The 20,069-nt window shown below is 38.5% G+C and overlaps 1 protein-coding gene across 1 annotated transcript in view; it reads right to left on the bottom strand.

Moving 5' to 3' along the window:
• NFATC3 (nuclear factor of activated T cells 3) overlaps window positions 1-20,069 on the bottom strand; it is a 95,943-nt gene that overhangs the window by 13,196 nt on the left and 62,678 nt on the right. Inside the window, exons 6-8 of the mRNA XM_065416337.1 lie at window positions 12,835-12,890; window positions 12,075-12,201; window positions 7,050-8,102 (exon numbers count right to left, since the gene is read on the bottom strand). Of these exons, the coding sequence (XP_065272409.1) occupies window positions 7,050-8,102; window positions 12,075-12,201; window positions 12,835-12,890 (1,236 nt within the window). The remainder of the gene's footprint in view (window positions 1-7,049; window positions 8,103-12,074; window positions 12,202-12,834; window positions 12,891-20,069) is intronic.

The following is a 20,069-nucleotide window of genomic DNA, read 5'->3' as shown; positions in this document are numbered from 1 at the left end:
AGAATGCTACCTGCTTGTCATGGACATGGCTACCTCTAACTCGGGCCTGTACAAATAACACAGGTGGTTTTTTTGCTGTAACTTGAAATGAACCCTGTTTTTTTCCCCAACTGTACTGATTAAAGCAGTTTTGTACAAAAAAAAAAAAAAAAAAAGTTACATTAGACTATTAAAAAAAATATAGGCCATACTGCCTTTGACAATTTCAAGGTTTAGATCATCATCATCTAGAAGATATATTATTTAATTAGAGTAATAAAGTCTTAGAGTTTGTCTACAGTGCATTAGTCTGCAACAGAAGGGTGTGAATTGCAATGCACAACAGCAATGAGCTTGGCATGCACTAAAAATTCCCTAGTGCGAATCAGCAGGATCCATTAGCGAGTAACATGCTAATACACACTAGAATTTACATTGCTTTGGTGTGGACTAATGCACTGTATAGACCAGCCCTTAGAGCAAGGGTTCTCAAGCTGGGGGTCAGGACCCCTCAGGGTTGCGAGGTTATTACATGGGGGGTTGCAAGCTGTCAACCTCCACCCCAAACCCTGCTTTGCCTCCAGCATTTATAATGGTGTTAAACATATTAAAAAGTGTTTTTAATTTATAAGGGGGGGGGTCACACTCAGACTTGCTATGTGAAAGGGGTCACCAGTAAAAAAGTTTGAGAGCCACTGCCTTAGAGTCTGTGTGGACAAGGTCCTGTACCCTCAACAAAAAAGTGATACACACAAATTGTAACAGCATTTAGCTGGCCTCTCTCTCACTCCACCTCTTGCTGGCTAATATTGGCTTCCGAATTTGAAATCAGGCTCCCCCTTCATCTTCATTCCAGCATATGCCAACAGCTAACGCTGCCCCACTTCCAACCCCTCATAACACCCATTGTACTTACCAGAAAGCAACCAGGAAAGTACTCTATTTTATTGCAAAGTGCCCCAGTTTTTTGAAGTATGCCAATTTAGGCAGCAAAATGAGATGAAAGGAAATATTCCAACACAATTAAAAAAAAGAAATCAACAATGCAAGTACAGTACAGTCAGTAAAGAACCTCATTTTTGAATATTTTCCAGTTATAGTAAGATACTGTAAATTCAGCCTCAGTGTACAACAGAAATTGAAGTCCTGCAACAAAGCTTAGGCCCAATGGGCTGCAAAGTACAGAGCCTTACTGTATGTTTCACAAAATCAGAAGTCAGTTTATGGAACACTAGTCCAAAGGAGGCTTATTTCTTACGCAGGATTTTCAAGTATTAGATTTCTTACTTCAGCATTCATGACACTTTGTAACAGCCTAGTTTAAATGTACTATATATACACACACTACTAATTTGTTGACTGTGTATTGTATTTTAATTTTTATATAGTGTGTTCACTTTTCAATACATTCAAATTATCTTGCTATTACTATTGCAATTCTGTGAAAGTTACTATAGACTCAATCTGTGAAAGCTGGTGAACAGCTTCTCTAGATAATAGTATTGATCCCTAGACCAGCTAGCAAAGGATCTGAATCATCATCAGTGCTTTCACACAACTGAACATATCCCCTAAAAGATGATAAATTATTGAATCACAATACTGTTATAGGAAACTGAATTAGGGTAAAAAGTTGAACTCTAGATGTGGACTATATCTTACAAAGCAGCTTACAAATTTTATGCACAGAAAATTGTTAGAGGAGATCTAGTTATGATTTATAGAAAATCCACATCTGTTTTCTAATCTCCATCTGTATGTAATGAGGATACAACACATAAGGAAGTGAAAGGAGATTAGCAAAAAGGTTATCAATCTGATACTAAACACAACCCATGGTTAATATAACCTCCTAAAAATGATTAACTACAATTATATACATTACCCAAATCCACAAAAATATGAAATTTACATAATGCACACTCAGAAGTAGAAATACTCAATAGCTTAAGTTTCAGATGATCTAAAAGAGTAGTACATTTTATAAGCTAAAATTTGTCACACACTTGTAAACTGGACAGCCACAAAAGTTAATAATTTGCTACAAGTTAACAGAATGAAAAAAAAATATGAAGAGAAGCTGCAGACCTCAACTGAACTGGCTGCTGCAAACATTCCGAACGAGAATGACTAGATTTTCAAGATGAAAATCTGGGACACCTGACCTGGGGCAAGAGCACACAGGGGACTGTGTCAGAGGGTGATGGATGTATATGGCAAAGACTAAATCAAATGCTGAATCCTACTGTCTTCAGCCAAGCAATCTCCATCCCTCTCCTCTGTCTCCATCATCTGAAGGATCTCACACGCTGTGTAGGGGAAAGGGTGGTTTGAGTCAATGGGAAGAAAAGGATGTCAACTTGTGACAGACCTTGAGAAACTCTTGTACTTATGCAGCCTGCTGTCAGTTTCACCAGCTCAGATGACTAATGGTTCTGAGATGGCCAATGTGCACAAGTTTTTAAAACTGGAACAACACTGGTCTTCAGGAACACACGGCCCTTCCCTATTTAGAATGGTACACAATATAGTTGGCTTTGAAACTGCCACATCTTCCAAAAGGTAAAATTTAAGTGACGCTTTTTCTAGCTCTGTTAGTAGTTATATTTGTAATATAAATCGTAATTCAGCATTTAAATTCCTTCTTATATTCAATGCATTTTTGATCACAAAGAGATATATGCAACAGAATTTAAATAAATGAATTTGAAGTTCTTTGAAATGCAGGTTGCCAGATTCCGATCTGCGACACCACATCTACCATGAAAGTCTGCTGTAGACAGTACAGTGCATTCATGCACACATACAGTGCAAGTGGTGTCCCCCCCCCCTTACATACTATTTTTACCCTTTGGGATATATACTCTAAATAGCAGCTTTTTGCAAAATTGCACAATATGGAAAAAAGTCAACAATTAACCCAATTTGTCACCCCTCTTAGACTTGCATAAGCATGATGGGTGTGAAGTCATTAGCATAGTGGAATGCAGATTCACAAATGGCGTAACTGATTGTCTGGATTTCAGGGGACCTAAAAGGTGAATGGGATTATAGAGGTGCTTAAATCAGTTCAAAGGTGAACAGCAGCCTTTTGTTAATTATTTTCAGGACAAGTTCATCAACATTAATGTAATGGTTTTCAGGTTTTTTGACGCTACAGTATAAAGCTACAACTCTAAAGTGAGGTGCTCAATATCTGTGACATTTAAATAGATCCTTATTTTTCCAAACAATTGTAAAACCAACCATTTTAGTTTGTAAATATAAAAAGCATATGAAATAGAAGAGCTAGTTTACAATATCAAATACCACAATTTTCACTGCCACACCACTATTCATTTCAGCTTAAACACTCCTGAACCTCTCCTACAAAACTGGCCATTGTAGTATCTATGATTATGCAATATGAAAGCTTTGTAGTCTGCTCCAAAAGACGACTTAAGTCATTAAGGTTGATGGATTTTTCTGAAATTCTCTGCAGTAGCTCCAAGAACTGTTTCTGGAAACAGATCTCTTTCGATTTTAGATGTGTGTGTAGGTAGTATGGGGTGACAGAAGGGGAGAGGATCAAAGGCATTAATATAACAGCTGAAAACCTGTTTATCAACCAAGAGAAAAAGGGAGGACTGAACTTTTCTGAGTGAACGTTCACCCTTTGAAAGTTAACAAGGCCTGCCGTTATCTGGCGAAAATCAAGAGAACAGAGATCTACCTCAGGCCTTCCTCCACAGAGGAAGCATTTTAGCCTGCATTTCTTTAGCCTTCCTCATACAAAATGGGAAGTCTTTCCTTTAGGCAGCAAGGGACTTCTGAGAGTCCCAGTGGAGAGACCAAGTTCTGAAGGAGGAGGTGAGAGGAGAAATGGTAGATACCAATATGCTAAGAATGAGGGGTCAGATCCACATTCAGAAACATGAGAACCTCAGGCCTAAGTGGGGAAAAAAGGGAAACTAAGACAGTATCCCATATGCAGTGTCTGGACACCTTGACGAGGAAGGGCCTGCCTTTAAGAGAAGAGGGTCCCACAGAGCCAAGTGGAGGAGGCAACCCCAAGTCTACCTGCCCTACGGCAAGTGATAGCAATCAGTTTTAGAGGACATCCTTCTGAACTGATCACAGGCAAACATTTTAGACTACACAGCATGACCAATCAGAGCACAAGCAGCCCTAGATTGTGACACTAGGCCTGTGATGTATGCTAAATAATCATAAGTAATCTCACCTTGGGGAGATGACTCCCAATTTCCTGGGCCTCTACCATCAGATCAGAGATCCTCAACCCCTTCAACTGCTTGGAATGGAGAATATGACAAGCCTTCCTGAGACGTTTAGAAATTTTACAATATATCACAAATTTCTGTATTCTGGAGCATCTCTCACACTTAGGGCTGGTCTACAGTGGACATTTTACCAATATAACTATGTAGTTTAGGGGTGTGATTTTTTCCAATTCAGCTATCAGTAAAAGCGCATGCATGGATGCAGTTATACAGGTGACTTATAGCAACATAATTTATTATACTCCTGACCAGAATACCCATATCTGTACAAGTACGTTTATAGCTGTGTAACTGTATTTACACTTGGGGAGATTTTCTGCTTTAACTATGCTGGCACTGTTAAAGTGGCAAAACTTTAAAGCACAGACAAGCCCTAAGGAAAGCAGTGCTCTTCTAAGTGATAGACTCCCAGGGCTAAATGTAACATTTTGCAGACGTGCTTAGTCAATTATGCTTAAAGTAGCCCCCTGTAGTGGGACAGCTAAATGGGGATTCTTCCACTTGCAAGAACATAGAATTTAAAAACAGGGTGAATTTGCCATAGAAGAAAGTTAAAAAAAAATGAAGTTTTGTCACCACATATAAATCAGACATCTGACTTCTGGCAGAGGGTAAGGAAGATATTCTTACTGGTTGACTACATTACTTGCAAAGTTGGCTTCTACAGTCTAGGCCTTCAAGAACAACCATCTTAAGAGCTGAACCAGCTTCAGATACAAATTGGAGAGCAGGAATCAGGCATAGGTCCCTTTTACCAGAAACAATGCTTTTCCAACTTGTTGATTTCATTCCATGTGTTACCTTGAACCTAGACTTCTTGATGTCTGGAGATGAGGTCAGTTGTACTCTTGGAAAGTTCTTATGTGAATTTATGTTAATTTCAGTGACTGCTTTCAGTAACTGCATATTTCAAAGAATGAACTTGATGCATGCTTGTGTCAGACAGATGCAACATGCAATTTTCCCAACAGTTGCATATTTTTGAACTAAACTTTTTCGCAAGCCATGTCAGAAGCCCTTGTTTTCACCAAGGTTCAACTTCATGGCAAGTTAAAATTCTGTTTTCTTCAACTGAAACAGCACAGAAAATTTTAGTGCAAAACAAGTCATACTTTATGGAACAGAAAGTACCTGAAAATCTGAGCTTGAAATATAATGGCAAATTAGTCAATTCACAAAAAAGTCACCGTTGCTATTTGCAGTGGAATAGAATCAGGACATAGGTAGCTTTGCTCAAACCTACCAATGGAAACATAGGTACCTACAGGGTTAGACAGCAACTGAGCAGGAGTTTTGAGAATGTCAATAGTGCCTAAATGTTGGACTTTTGCTGTTCAAGAGGCAAATTGTGGATCTAGTTCCTCGTACCTTTCACTAGTACTAATTTTTTTTAAAGAATTTTAAGCATTTAGTGTCTCTTTAAGAGCAATCTGTTAGAGAACTGTTTTCTAGGCAATAAGAAATACATTACATAACCATAGTTTTAGTACTTGAATGTTTTTTAAAAACTAAAGTTACACAAATACCAAAAACGATACGTAGTAGACTCACTGATTTTCATGAATTACTTGGAGGCAGCTTGCAGCCTAACAATTCTTGAAAATTATTAGCTGATGAATTAAGAGAGTTAGATAATTGGGCAGTTATAATTAGTAATAGTTAAGTATCACCTACATATACTGTTTATAGTTTATAAAAAGTAATTAAGGCAGACTTCACCATTACATTCTATTAAATCTTTGAGATGTGGAGCACACAGTTTTTGTCTGGACGAATTATTAGATTAACTAGGTTCTACTGCTAGGCTTGTCAAATCCATGCACCCCTTGTCAGGTGGTGTGTAGTGAATGTTCCATGGCAAGTGGTGGGTTTACTGATCAACTTTTGTAGAATTTAAGCTTTCATTTAAAAAAGCTTCTAGCCTTTGAGGGTATTTCTACATTGCAGTAAAACACCCACAACTGGCCTGTGTCAGCTGACTTGGCTGGGGATGCAGGGCTATAAAACTGCAGTGTAGACATTTGGGTTCAGGCTGGAGCCCAGGCTATGGGACCTTCCCCATCTTACAGAGACCCAGAACCTGGGCTCTAGCCCAAGCTCAAATGCCTATCAGATTTCAAGGTAGTACTGAAATTTAGATAACATTTTAGTTTCAAACAGAACTAGTCTGGGCATTAGGTTTGTCCTTCTAAACTGGGGCATTTTTACCTAGCCTGTGTCACACTGTAAACGATTGCCACATACTTAGCAAATGAACCTAAACAGGCCTCTAAGTTTGATTTCTCTCAGCATCTAGCCTATTGCAAACGGTGGACAAATAAAGCGTTAACACTACTAAGGGTTAGAATTGTATTCTTCCAGAGTTTGAATTTCAAGATATTATTCAAAGGCTTAAGTAACTCAGTTATACAACAAAAGAACACAGTAGCATCAAATCAACAAGTTACAAAGAAGTGTTTTAAAACTAATTCCTCATGTAGAAGGATGAATGTATAATGTTCCTGAATGGTAAAGGGTAAATTTTTAGAAGGGATTTTGTGCCCATAAAACAAATTGTGGGTGCAAATCAAAGGAAGAGCACTTGGTTCCTCTAATTACAAGAATTACACCTAATGTGCAGTACATATACAACAGGCACTGGGGGGACAAAAATGTGACTGCGATTTTTGTGGATGGAAGCTATGCCTGTAAAAGAGAGACTGTTCTTCTGAAAATATGTTGCTTACATTATTGCTCCAATGTCACCAGTATCTTACAAAATCTTAGCCATCAAAAGTTATATCCACTTACCATCATCTAGTGTGATGTCTTGCAATCCAATTGTTTGAAAATTCAACTCTTGATCTTCAGGTTCTGGTTTAATGTTAACAGCTACCCCGTCTGATGAAAATGGAGATGATTCGCATATACTGTGATGTACTAAAGCTGAAGCTGCATGAAGACCTCCCAATCCAGGACTATGTTCTTGAGGGGAGTGTTGTCCCGAGTGACTTATAGCTGTTGGGGGAGGGGATGAGGCAGGTCCTGAGCTAGGAGACTGGTATGGCATAGGTTGTAGCTGAGGAGAAGCTGGCCCGGACAGTGGCGAATGGACCAAAGGATGGGAAGCTGTTGGGGATGGTGATGAAGCAGACCCTGGGTTTGCAGAATGGTATGTGACTTGCTGCAACTGAGGGGAAGGTTGCCCAAGGGGTTGATTCATTGCAGAAGAGAGAGAACCCTGCCCAGTATTTGGACAGTGGTATCCCATTGACTGCAGATGAGGTGATGATTGTCCTGAATGAGCTGGATGTGCCAAAGGATGCCCTACTGTACATGAAGTTGTCACTGAGCCAGGATTTGAAGAATGGTACTGCATTGGTGGCAGAGGTGGGCAGCTAAGATTTATCAAATGAGGTACAGCTGCATCTTGTTGAAATGAAATAGTGTCAAATCCTTGGCTGGAGGCAGAGTTCATGGGAAGACCAGGTTGCCCATTGTACATAACATTAGATTGCATAGGCTGGTAGGAAGGCCTCACAGGAGGTGTTGATGTTACTTGGAAAGACTGGTGAACCACAGGAGGCAAAACATGACACTCATCACCTGGACTGATGTTTCTACCTTGTATGTGAGACAGATGGGATACTGCTGATGTCACCATGGATGTATACGGTTGCTGAACTGGGCACACAAGGCTCCTGGGTGATGTAGACAGTAAACTATCGTGTGGGTGCCCTGGATCTGCTGAAGACAGCTGAGTTCGGATGGAGTGCAGGCCCTGAACGCTGCCAGTATGAGGCAGGGACAAAGATGGAACAGCAGTCAAATCCATTTCATCTCTGTGCTCTTGTTTCATTAAAACTAGAAAAATGAATAAAAATCAAAGTTATACCTTACAATTCTACTTCACTATAATGTGACTCAGTACATACGTTAATTACATAGCACTTATGTGTAAATGCCATTCCACTACTGTTGTGTCTCTTATATACTCGACTAGTTTTCCCCACTGCTTACCATTCTTTTTGCCTCACTCTTAATTTCTCTCTTCCATTCTTGAATTTGTGCTTCTTGTCATGCTGGCTGACCTCTATGCCTGAAACATTTTCCCTTTTCTTATCTACTCAGTGTTTTCCTTCAGCTCCCTCTTTCCTCATCAGTAACCCCCAGGTTCTCTATCTTCTGAACTATTGCCCTATGCTTTGTATGGTCTTGGAGGGAGTTGGGGTGTTACTGTACCATTACTGGTCAGGGGACTAAGCTCAGTAGACTTGAGTTAATAAAGGACACTGGGGGCCAACCAGTGAGCTTCACTGACAAGGTTCTGACAAGAAGTTCAGCACCAATCCCCACATACAGGGGAAAGGGTTATGAAACTATTACCAGAGGCTCCAAATTATACCTCTGCAGATCTAAAAGTAAAAGTTTTGCCAGCACAGCTATGTTGGCTAGGGGTATGATTTAACTATGCCAGAAGATCCCCTACTGTAGACCCAATTATACTGTCAATTATACACCATAATGACATGTTGCAAAGCTGGAAAATACTAACTAAATACATTAATGCCACCAAACATTAACAAATAAATCTTGTAACAGAGCCTTAGGAAATATACAGATATTTCTTTATGCAAACATGTATTTTCCCTTTTAACCTTGGAAACTAGAGGCAAGATCCAACTACTTCAGTTCTGAAGTAAACCATTTCTGGGTATTCCAGAATATGAGACATGGAATGTATAAAACAGCAAATTCACAGGTAAGAAGAAAGTTTTCCATTTAGCTCCCCTCTCCAGTCTGACAGTCTGTACAGTGGAATGTGGCAGAGGAGTAGCTAGGAATGAAAGTTTGGATGGGCCCCAATTATGTGGAACAGGCAATGACCAGAAAGCTTGGCTGAACCCCATTTCCTATTCCCGCTATCCAGCCTCCATTCCCTGCTATGTAATGTGCTGTTCCCAATACCACAGAAACAGCAGCCCCTGTTCTTCTCTGTCCTACTCTAACACCTGCTGCCTCAGCTGCACAACTACCCATGTGTGGGGACTGTCAGGAAGCCATATAGGTCTCTGCAGGGCAGTCATATTCTCTCTAGTAGTGTGCCCCGACCTCTCTATTGGGTGGAGGAGGCAGTTACTGACTGATCTGGAACAGATGATGGGAGGGAGGAGGGGGCTCTCACTGTCCTTGCCAGGGTCCTGGAGCAATCTACCACAGCTGCTGTTGTTACAGGAGTTAGAGGGGGTTCACGCAGGCTCATATTCAGGTGGGCTTGGATGCTAACTGGGTGGGGTCATGGCCAATCCCAGGCCCACCTGTGGCTATAGTCCTGAGATGTGCAAAGAAGCATTTATCCCTAGTTTGGGAGGAGGATTCAAACTACGTACAGTAACTCCTCGCTTAACGTTGTAGTTATGTTCCTGAAAAATGCGACTAAGCGAAACGATGTTAAGCGAATCCAATTTCCCCATAAGAATTAATGTAAATGGGGGGGAGGGGGTGTTAGGTTCCAGGGAAATTTTTTTTCACCAGACAAAAAATTATATATTATATAGATATACACACAGTATACGTTTTAAACAAACAATTTAATACTGTTCACAGCTATGATGATTGTGAAGCTTGGTTGAGGTGGTGAAGTTAGAGGTTGGAAGAGGGAGGGATATTTCCCAGGGAATGCCTTGCTGCTAAATGATGAACTAGCACTCGGCTGAGCCCTCAAGGGTTAACACATTGTTGTTAATGTAGCCTCTCATCAAGGCAGCACGAACAGGAGGGAGAGGAGACAGCATAGCAGACAGAGACACACACCTTGTGTGTGGGAGAGAGAGAGAGATGCTCACTGCCCCTTTAGGTAAGCTGACCCACTCTTAAGTGCATTGTCTTTTTAAGTGGATCAGGAAGTTGAGACAGCAGCTGCTGCCCCAAGCTCTCTCTGTCTCTCTCAGTCTGTATCCCCTCCCTGCTCTATATGGAGAAGGGTAAGCGGGCTGCAGGAGCAGGGGGGAGGGGGACACCCTGACATTAGCTCCCAAGAAGAAAGAGGTGAAGCTCAAAAGAGGTTCTCTTAAGTAGGTCATTGTTGACCTTAATGGAATCAACGATTAGCCCTCAAGGAAGTATTTGTGGACTTGAGTGAAAGTTGCTGGATCTCAATTTGCACATCAGATAATGGTAAGGTTGATTTTGAGGGCCCTACAAACAGAGAACTCTATTTTGAGGAGTCTTTCTGCCGGAAGGAATAATGGAAGAAGGTTCTCTATTCATTTGGATTGGAATGGCACTCAAGTTTTCTTGCCCCAGCTCACTCCTCTAATCCCATAAGCACATTTAATATATAGCAATGCAGGAGCAAAAAACACCCCAAAAACCCACTTTGGTTTGCACTGAAAAATCTGAAGTGCTACAACAGCGCATGCATGCTATTCTAGCAATCAAAGCTTTCCAAAGTTCCACCAATAATGAGGCATGCCTATGCACCCATAAGTATGGATATGTGGAGGCAATAATTATATCTTTTTTATACCAACAGCTAGAATGATTCCCCCCCTGCCAACATGCTTATTACCATGCCTACACAGACTTATTTCATATTTCCTTTCAGCTCCAGGGTTCTTTTTAAAACAGCCACAGAATTGTAGGTTCACACATTCTTCAATAATTTGAGTCCCCCTGCTTCTTTTTTAAGCCAAAAGCCATGGGTAACTGATAATCAGGGGCTGCTACTTATAAGCACAACAGCTTTTTCCTGCCAACACCTGTACCAATCAATTACTGGCTTACAGCATGCATGTTAAAATGAAAACAGGAAACCCTTCAAGTGGGTGTTAAGGGTTGCCGTAATATAGCTTCAGTTATAACTTCACTTCCTTTTTATTTTGGACACATTTTAAGCTGATATGTTCTATTACTCATTCCAATATTTCAAGAGTAGTTTTTTCAGTAAAGAGCCACCTTATGATTATTTTGGTGTACTTTTGGTGTAAAATAATAATTCAGTTGTCAGTCTACAGTGCCTGTTAGGAGCATCCATTAGTTTTCTGATATATACTTGTGTATGTCAAGTCCTCCAATTTCACATAAACAGCGTGTACAAAGCAATGCTGAAGGGAACTTACACTTACAGCTATCATTAGTTCTTGATGAACTCCTGACTGCTCTTTACAGTCTATTAGGAACTTTAAATCCACTTGAAAAGCCATCCAAAAAGAATAAATGTTACATATCTGCAGTATGGTTTTCCCCAATACCAATAACACTCTTGCTAAGACAGATCAACTACAGTATGCCATTCTTACAAAGTTCCAAGACTAGCTCTCTCCACACTGCAAGGTGTCTATGGAGTATATTTTTTTTCTCTCTCGTCTGAACTCCAAAGTTGTATTTTGACTATTGAGAGAAAGACTGGCGTCGCATAAATTGGGGATGATCTATTCCTCTATCATCTGTGACTGTACTCCTGGAATTCACTACATAGTATCACTAACTGGAGACAGAACAGAATCATGAAAAACAGTGACCACTGAGAATTCACACTCCATGTGGCCAAAAAGCTATAGGAATAAAAGAATTGAATAATGTTGTAAAAATATAATTGCCAAAATAGAAATTCTTAACCCTATTCATATTATTTCACACTACTACATTGGATTCAAGTTTCTGTTATGAAATTAGACAAATTCTTAATTGGCAATTCACAAATTGAAAAAAATTAGTCACATCTACTTATCAAAGGGAACATATTTTGTATGGTATCTATGAAATACACTTTTTAAAAAATTACTAAAATTTAGTGTACACTAGCTTACAGTAAGATGCAGTAGCTGTGTGTACCTGGTGTATAAGTAAAACGTTGAGACTGGCTTTTTTTCCTCTTCCCATTGCAAAGATAAAACTGCACCTGGACTGCAGCTGTAATAGTTTTGTTATGGTACGGCGGAACTTCAAGAACAATGTTAGCCTAAATTAAAGTTGAAACAAGATAGCATTACATTTAAAATGTAAATGAAATACACCTGTTAAAGAATACTGCTTGAGTACTGACTGCAATGTTAACTCAAATGGGGATATTTAGTTGGATGAAGCTATTGCTTCATGCATCTTCTAAACAGTAAAGCAGAAACATAACAAGATATAATTTAAGACCTGTGATGCAGGAGACATTTTTGCATATTCTAGATATTACATTTTTATTTAAAAATACACTTATGTGAAGTAATAATTTATCTTCATGAGCATATGAATGCCATGGTAGCAGACACTAAACTTCATGCTGCTCATCTCACTGGCAGGAGTTTAATGCAATGAAAATTACTTCTCACCTTAACAGTTATTCTACATTTCCCCTTTTAGTTTTTCAAACAAGTTTATCATTTTGTTTTCTTAGGAAGCAGCAACCTAATAACTGCTTTATACTGTTACAACAATTTAGAAAAAGTCTTCAGATGAAGTAAACTGCAAAACTTGTTCATGTGTCCTATTAATCATTTACTTTATAGTAAAAGTCTAAACTGAGAAACAAGACAATGAAGACCAATTTCTTACTTAAAAAAACAGAAACAGCTTTCTAAAGAAAGAAAAATAAGTTTCTCACCCCTTGACACTTTTCCCTAATTATTTTCCCTTCTACTTCCCACTGAGGTCGTCCATCTGTTGAGAGAAATTAAGTTTACAAGAAATTCAGGCGAAAAAGCATTTTCTGAAAGTGAATGCAATTCAAAATATTAAAGTTCAGTTACTGTAAACAGATTCTAAGATTCTTAAATGTTCTTACTGCTGGAAACATCCAAGGCTCTTTATTTACTTTAATATAATTTGATCAAAGTTTTCTTTACAAACAAATCTATATCACTAAGGATTTCTGCATAGATTATATTGTGAGTTGACACCACAGTCAAAGAGCACGTGTAGTTCTTTACACTGATATTCTTTAAACAGGAGGAGAAAATTCAGGTTTTCCACTAGGATTTTAAAATATCAAGTAAATTAAAATAAATTGTAAAATTTAATGGTCACATCCTTAACTGATGTGTATTAGTGTTAACATATTGTGTCATTTAATATAAGCTGAATATCTCACCCATTCTACTTAATTTACATGGACTAATTAAAATCTGTTTAAATATATTTATAAAAAATACATTAATGAAAAAAGCATGCTGATACTTGTTTTAAGGTAAAAGCTATTACATAATGTGATAAAAATTTAAATTAATATTTCTAATTCCAGAAGCAAGCATGTGTACACCCACACACCCACCACCTTTTGGTAGAAGACAAAAAAGAAAAACCAGAGATCCAACTATTCATAGATGTCATACACTACCAGTAGAAAACTGAATGATTGCTTTTAAGTTTGTGTCATGTTGCATGAACCACCATAGGACAAATACCAGTATGTAATTAAAAACAATAGTACATATAGGATACTTAAAACACAAGCATTAGGGAGCTAGTGACTTTTCAACAGTGTCTACAACAAAATTAGACTAAAAAGTCATATTTCTTATATTTCAGTGAAAAGGTAGGACTACTTTTGCCAATACATATGCAACTAAGTTACTTCAATCATACAAGCAGTGTGATTGACTACCATGGTTTTACTTGCATAAGTCAAGCTATTCACATTCAGATATTTGCAGATTCAGACCCTTAACTATCAGTCATGTATTACACAGTTTTGAGCAAGTTTTATACAGATCAGTGTTAGTGCTAACCATACCAGAGCAGCTTTCTTGGGAATTTAATCATGCAACTTTTAAAAAAAAAAAACCAACAACCCACATTTGTCTTAAAAAAAAATAGAATTTTTGTGCAATAAATTATTTGAAAAAATGAAAAAGCTGTTGCAAATAGTAAGGAATCAGAAATGGTTCTTTAGAACTATTATTACTGTTAAAGGTATTGTTTTAATTTAGAGGGTGAAGCCTTCTGTTCTCTAGGGTAACAAAGTATAAAGGGGTTGTTTGCCAAGACGCACCATGTTTAAAATCCTTCTCTTTTCAAAGCTATTTACGTAAGTACTAAATATATAATTGTGCATAATGCTAAAAATAGAGTGCTAGACGAGACAAAAGGACGTATATTGATAGAAAATGTTGAGGCTGAAGATGCCAAAGAGTTAATCCTACAATCTTGCATAAGATAATCAAATAAGTAACATGAAACGTATTGGAGGCCTTATTAAAGATGCAAATAGAAAGACTCAGTACAGAACAACAAAATAAAAGATGGGCAGAATAGTTTCAGGCTGTTTTACATAGACGAAGACCAAGCAAACTACTAGAAATACAAGATAAAGATCTACCACTAGAGCTTGATATTGATTTAGGAGGTATTACAATAGTTAGAAAATAGTTAGAAAAGCCATCAGTAAACTCAAAAATGGGAAAGCAGCTGGGGAGGATAATGCTACTATAGAGATGATTAAAGCAAGTAACGAAACAGCCCTACAGACTTTCCTTGTGTTTATGGATAGACTATGGAATGAAGAAAAAACCCAACCCAGTGTGAGAGCGAGAGAGAGAGCGAGAGCTGTTATCGCAGAAGAATCACATTACTCTCAGTTTCTGGGGAAAAGTGCAACATCAACTAGAAAGTAATAAAAGGCCCTGCAATTTAGAGCGGAACAAGCAGGTTTTAGACGACTAAGATCATGTGCAGACCATACTGCTGTTCTCAGACATATTATAGAAGAATGGCATAGCAAGCATCTCATGTGATAAATTTTGTAGATTTATGGAAGGCTTCTGACAGCCTACACAGACGGTCAAAAATTATAACATACTACAGAATACCAGCAAAAATAGTTAGAATCATCCAAGATCTATGTGATAATACCAAATGTGCAGTCAGAGATGGTGACATCAGCCACCAATGGTTTGCTGTGATGACTGGACTAAGGCAAGGGTATATTATGTCCTAACTATTTTTTGCACTGGTCTTTGACTATGTCATAAGGGAAATAACCACAGAATGCAAGGGATTTTATGGACAAACGATAAAGTACAATTGGAGGACCTTGTTTTCGCTGATGACATTGTTCTGCCTAGTTCAACGTATTGCTTAATGGAAGAACAGACCCAGCTTTTTGGCAGATAGAGCAAAGCAAGTCGGTTTGGTCACCAACAAGAGGAAGACAAAATATATGGCTATCAATGTCCCAAAGTATCCATTAGAGAGGATGAAAAAACACTAGAAGTAGTAAGTCATTTACCTATCTAGGAGTGATATATGCAACAATTGTGACTAGCATGCTAGATGTCAAGCAACAAATATCAAAAGCAGCAAACAACTTTTATTAACTTAAAAATATTTGGAAAAGTAGCATGACTGGTACTAACACAAAAATAAGAATTTTCAACATCAGCATCATGTCTGTCCTCCTTTATGGAGTACAGCCATGGAAATCTACAAAAGAAATTGATAAGATCAATTCATTCCAAAGTAAATGCCTGCAGAAGATCTTTCCTGAAACATCAGAAATTCTGAATAGAGCAACCAATCTAAAGCATCAAATATGGCAAAAAGATGATGATGGACCTATTTAGGACATACTTTAAGGATACCACCACCACTACTGCCACGGCAAGTGATAACGTGGACACCACCACTTGGAAAAAGCAAGTAACAAAGCAAGTAATTAAAGCAAGTTACAAAACAGCCCTACAGACTTTCCTTGTGTTTATGAATAGACAATAGAATGAAGAAAAAACCCAACCCAGTGTAAAAAAAAAAAAAAAAAAAGAGAGAGAGAGAGAGCGAGCGCGCGCGCGCGCACGTGTACGTGTTATCGCAGACGAAATCACATTACTCTCAGTTTCTGGGAAAAAGTGCATCATCAACTAGGAAGTAATAAAAGGCCCTTCAAATTAGAGAGGAATAAGCAGGTTTTAGACCACTAAGATCATGTGCAGACCATACTGCTGTTCTCAGACATATTATATAACAAAGAATGGCATAGCAAGCATCTCATGTGATAAAGAGGGCATCCTAGAGGAATATTATGTAGAATAGAAAAAGTAGTAATCAATGAACATGACACTCAAACCCGAACAGAACAGCACAAGACTGGAAAATGGCGGAAACCAGTGGACACCTTATGCAACTGAGGGTGCAGGACAATGAAAAAGAAAAATACTATATTACAGATAGGCAATGAGAATTAGAAAACAGTTTAAGGGAACTGGCATTTTAAGGAAAAGGTCATAATCTTTTTGATTTTTAGACCTGTATTAATTATCAGAGAGGGAGAGAGAGAGAGTAGGAATCTTGCCAAGAGGATGAAGTTAACTGTTTTTAAAAATACTACTCCCCCACTTTATGACACAAGTCAAGAAGTTCTAGTATTATTCACTATTGCAAGTATAAAGAATATTTACTCAAATGGGTAATATTGTATCTGATAGGAAGAGAGTAACCAACCCTTAATTTTCTCTCTATTAACAACTTCCTTTAAAATATTTATGTACTAGACTGGATAGTAACCTGGGGTGGGTGTTTGCCTTCCTCTGCAGCATGGATCACGGGTCACTTGCAGGTTTAAACTAGAATAAATGATGGATTCTCTGTAACTTGAAGTCTTTAAATTATGATGTGAGGACTTCAGTAACTCAGCCAGAGGGTCTATTACAGGAGTGGGTGGGCGAGGTTCTGTGGCCTGCAATGTGCAGGAGGTCAAACTAGATGATCATGATGGTCCTTTTTGGCCTTAAAGTCTACGACTTTTAGGTCTGTAATAGAGCGACCAGGGAGGTTGAAGTGTTCTCCGACGGGTTTTTGAAAGTTATAATTCTTGATGTCTGATTTGTGTGCATTTGGCCAAACCTGACAGTCTCTATGCAAAAGAATAAATGGATACAAATCAGACTTCAAGAATTATAACATCCAAAAACCAGTCGGAGAACACTTCAACCTCCCTGGTCACTCTATTACAGACCTAAAAGGAAGCCAATTTCTCTCCTCTGGACCCATTCTTTTTCACGCTGCACCCTGAGCAGAAACTCACTGTCTGCTGATCACCTGTTACACAAGGACAAAACCAGAGGCCTGAACTGGAGAAAAGTGTGATTCTCAGATTCATGGGTGTGCCTGTTCTGAACCAAGGCAGTTATGAATTTGTGACCACTGAAAAACTCCATGGTGGAGTCTGAAGGATTCTTCACCTGGTTCGAATCAGGAGGTAATCTCTGGTAAGTTTATTTGCATGCATGTAGTTTCTTTATTGTTTTTAATATCTTTTCTCTGTAATGATTTTACCTTAAGAATAAATATATTTGGTTAGAAAGAAAGGTGTGGTAACATATTGGTGGACAATTATGTTGTTTATGGACTTTGAGAAGAAAAAGTAGGCCTGCTTAGACAATCTGACTTTACTGGAGAATTTAAAGTATAGGCCGGGAACAGTACAGCCTGAAAATACTCCAGTCATGAAGGAGAGAGGTGCATGTCTCTGCCCATAGAGATGATGGCTGGGGAGTTGGAAGCCTGAGAATGGAAGGCCCATGGAAGGGTGAATACTGGTTAAGTTGCTCTGAACTGTGACAGAGCCATAGTCTTTGAGCTCAGCAGTGAAACAGACAAGAAGCATGTGTCTCTGAAGAGTTTAACCTCTGATGTATTTGAGGCTGAGCTATGGTATGTCTTGGATCCATACAAAAGTTCAGATCCAATAGGCTTTGTTGCTAATGTCTCCTGAAGCAGAATTGCCTGTAGTGTGTTCTGCCACTCCTTTCTCGTTCCTGGAATAAATGTAGAGCATTTGAAGGAGAGTACCCCTCTTCTAGACAGACAAGGCATCTGGTATGTGCACTGGATGCTGGAAAAACAGGCAAGAAGCACATCTCTTAAAGCCTGACTTATTAGTCTTTGGATCGACCATCTCAGAACCAAAGAAAGTTTTGACTAAAATCTATCCTTAGCTATATACCAATTAATCCTATACTAAAAAATCCTAATAGTGTTATCTAAGCTAGACACTGAAGACTGATCCGGGTTTACCCCAGATCGGTTCTACCCCATCAGCTATTCATGGCTGAAAGGAACCGAGGCAGCTGGAGCACTGTGACCCAGAGACCTCTTGGTACCAACTGGCAGAGCGCACAGGGGTGTATAAGGGCTACAGGGATTCCTTGAGTCTGGCATCTACATACAAGTTTGCCAAAAAGAGTGTTATGTAAGGTCTCTACTGAAAACCTGTGTCATACTGGTCATCATAATCATTGCAAAATGTATGTAAGGATAGTATGTAAGGAGTTATGAACATTCACTGACAATATGGTCCTAATGCAATCCTCAGTGGAATACAATAGGGACTATCACTTGAACAACAACAAAGAATGTAGACCAAAGGACTGGGGGACTCTATCCTGGGAAGCAGAGACTCTGAAGATGATTTGGGAACGCTGGAGGGTAATCATCTGAATATGAGCTCCCAGTGTGACGCTGTGGTCAAAAGGGCTAATGGAATCCTGCTATGTAGAAACAGGGGGAATCTCTGTGGGTATAGGGAGATATTACCGCTGTATTTGGCATTGGTACAACTGTTACTGGAATATTATGTCCAGTTTTGAGGTCCACAGTTCAAGAAGAACATTGATAAAGTGGCGAGGATTCAGCAAAGAGCAACAAGCATGATTACAGGATTAGAAAACATGCCTTATGACTGAGCTCTTTGAGTCTATTTAGTTTAGCAAATAGTTTGATCACAGGCTGAGTATCTATATAGGGAACAAGAAATTGGTAATGGGCTCTTCACCTTAGACAAAGGTATTACAAGATCCAATGGCTGGAAGTTGAAGCTAGACAAGTTCAGACTGGAAATAAGGTGAACATTTTTAATAATGAGTGTAATTAACCACTGCAACAATTAAGCAGATCGTCTGGTGGATTCCACTATCCCTGGCAATTTTTAAAATCAAGATTAGATTCTTTTTTAAAATATATGCTCTAGTTCAAACAGTAATTAATTCAAGAAAGTTCTACGCCCTTGGTTATGTAGAAGACTAGATGATCACAGTGGTCCCATCTGTCCTTATCTATGAACCACAACCTTAACTTTGCACTCGTACAGATGCTAGCTTTCCACTACCCACCTTATCAAACTCTGCCCTCAAAACACTATTAGTTGTGGATGTCTGATTTAGTAATTTGGTGCTAGGAGGGGGTTTTGTGGTGATGATGGTGACAGAAAGATGGCATCCCTATGGAGCAGAATTATGATTGTGGTATAGCTAGTTGTAGTAGTGAAGTGTTGTGTGTGGATTAGTAGAGGGTATATTTTAGCATTATGTTTCCTTGCTTTTGTGGTCCTATGTCAGGTATATTATGGGTTTAGCAGCTTTGTCTGTAACAAAGAAGATTTGTTAATATATAGCTGAGGTCAAAATTAACTAATGTGATCAACCACTGATACCAACTTCTTTGTTAGGATTGTAATTATAAAAGTGTATTTAGACATCAGCTTTTGAAGAGCAATTACCAATAACTAGCGACAGCTCTATTTCAACGGTAATATCTTGCAAAATACAAGATTATGACTGAGATGTTCAGATTTATCTTTTAGTTAGACCTATGTCAGACTCATTGCAAGTTTCAGATAAAAAATAATGAAAGTCTGTCCAACTAAACAAAATTTTACACTAATGGTGGGGGAAATTATTTTATTATTCTAGAAATTATACCATCAGATATATAATTTTTAACATAAAAGGATTATTTAATATATTAGCACTATACTGTCATTTCATTATTCCCCAAATTAGTTAATTTTGTATTTTTAAATTAAAATTGGTAAAATGTGATCTATATATTAGAGATATGGAACTGCTG

This window comes from Emys orbicularis, chromosome 14, assembly GCF_028017835.1.
Source record: "Emys orbicularis isolate rEmyOrb1 chromosome 14, rEmyOrb1.hap1, whole genome shotgun sequence".
NCBI lineage: Eukaryota > Metazoa > Chordata > Testudines > Emydidae > Emys > Emys orbicularis.
This window is presented reverse-complemented; position numbering and strand designations above follow the sequence as displayed.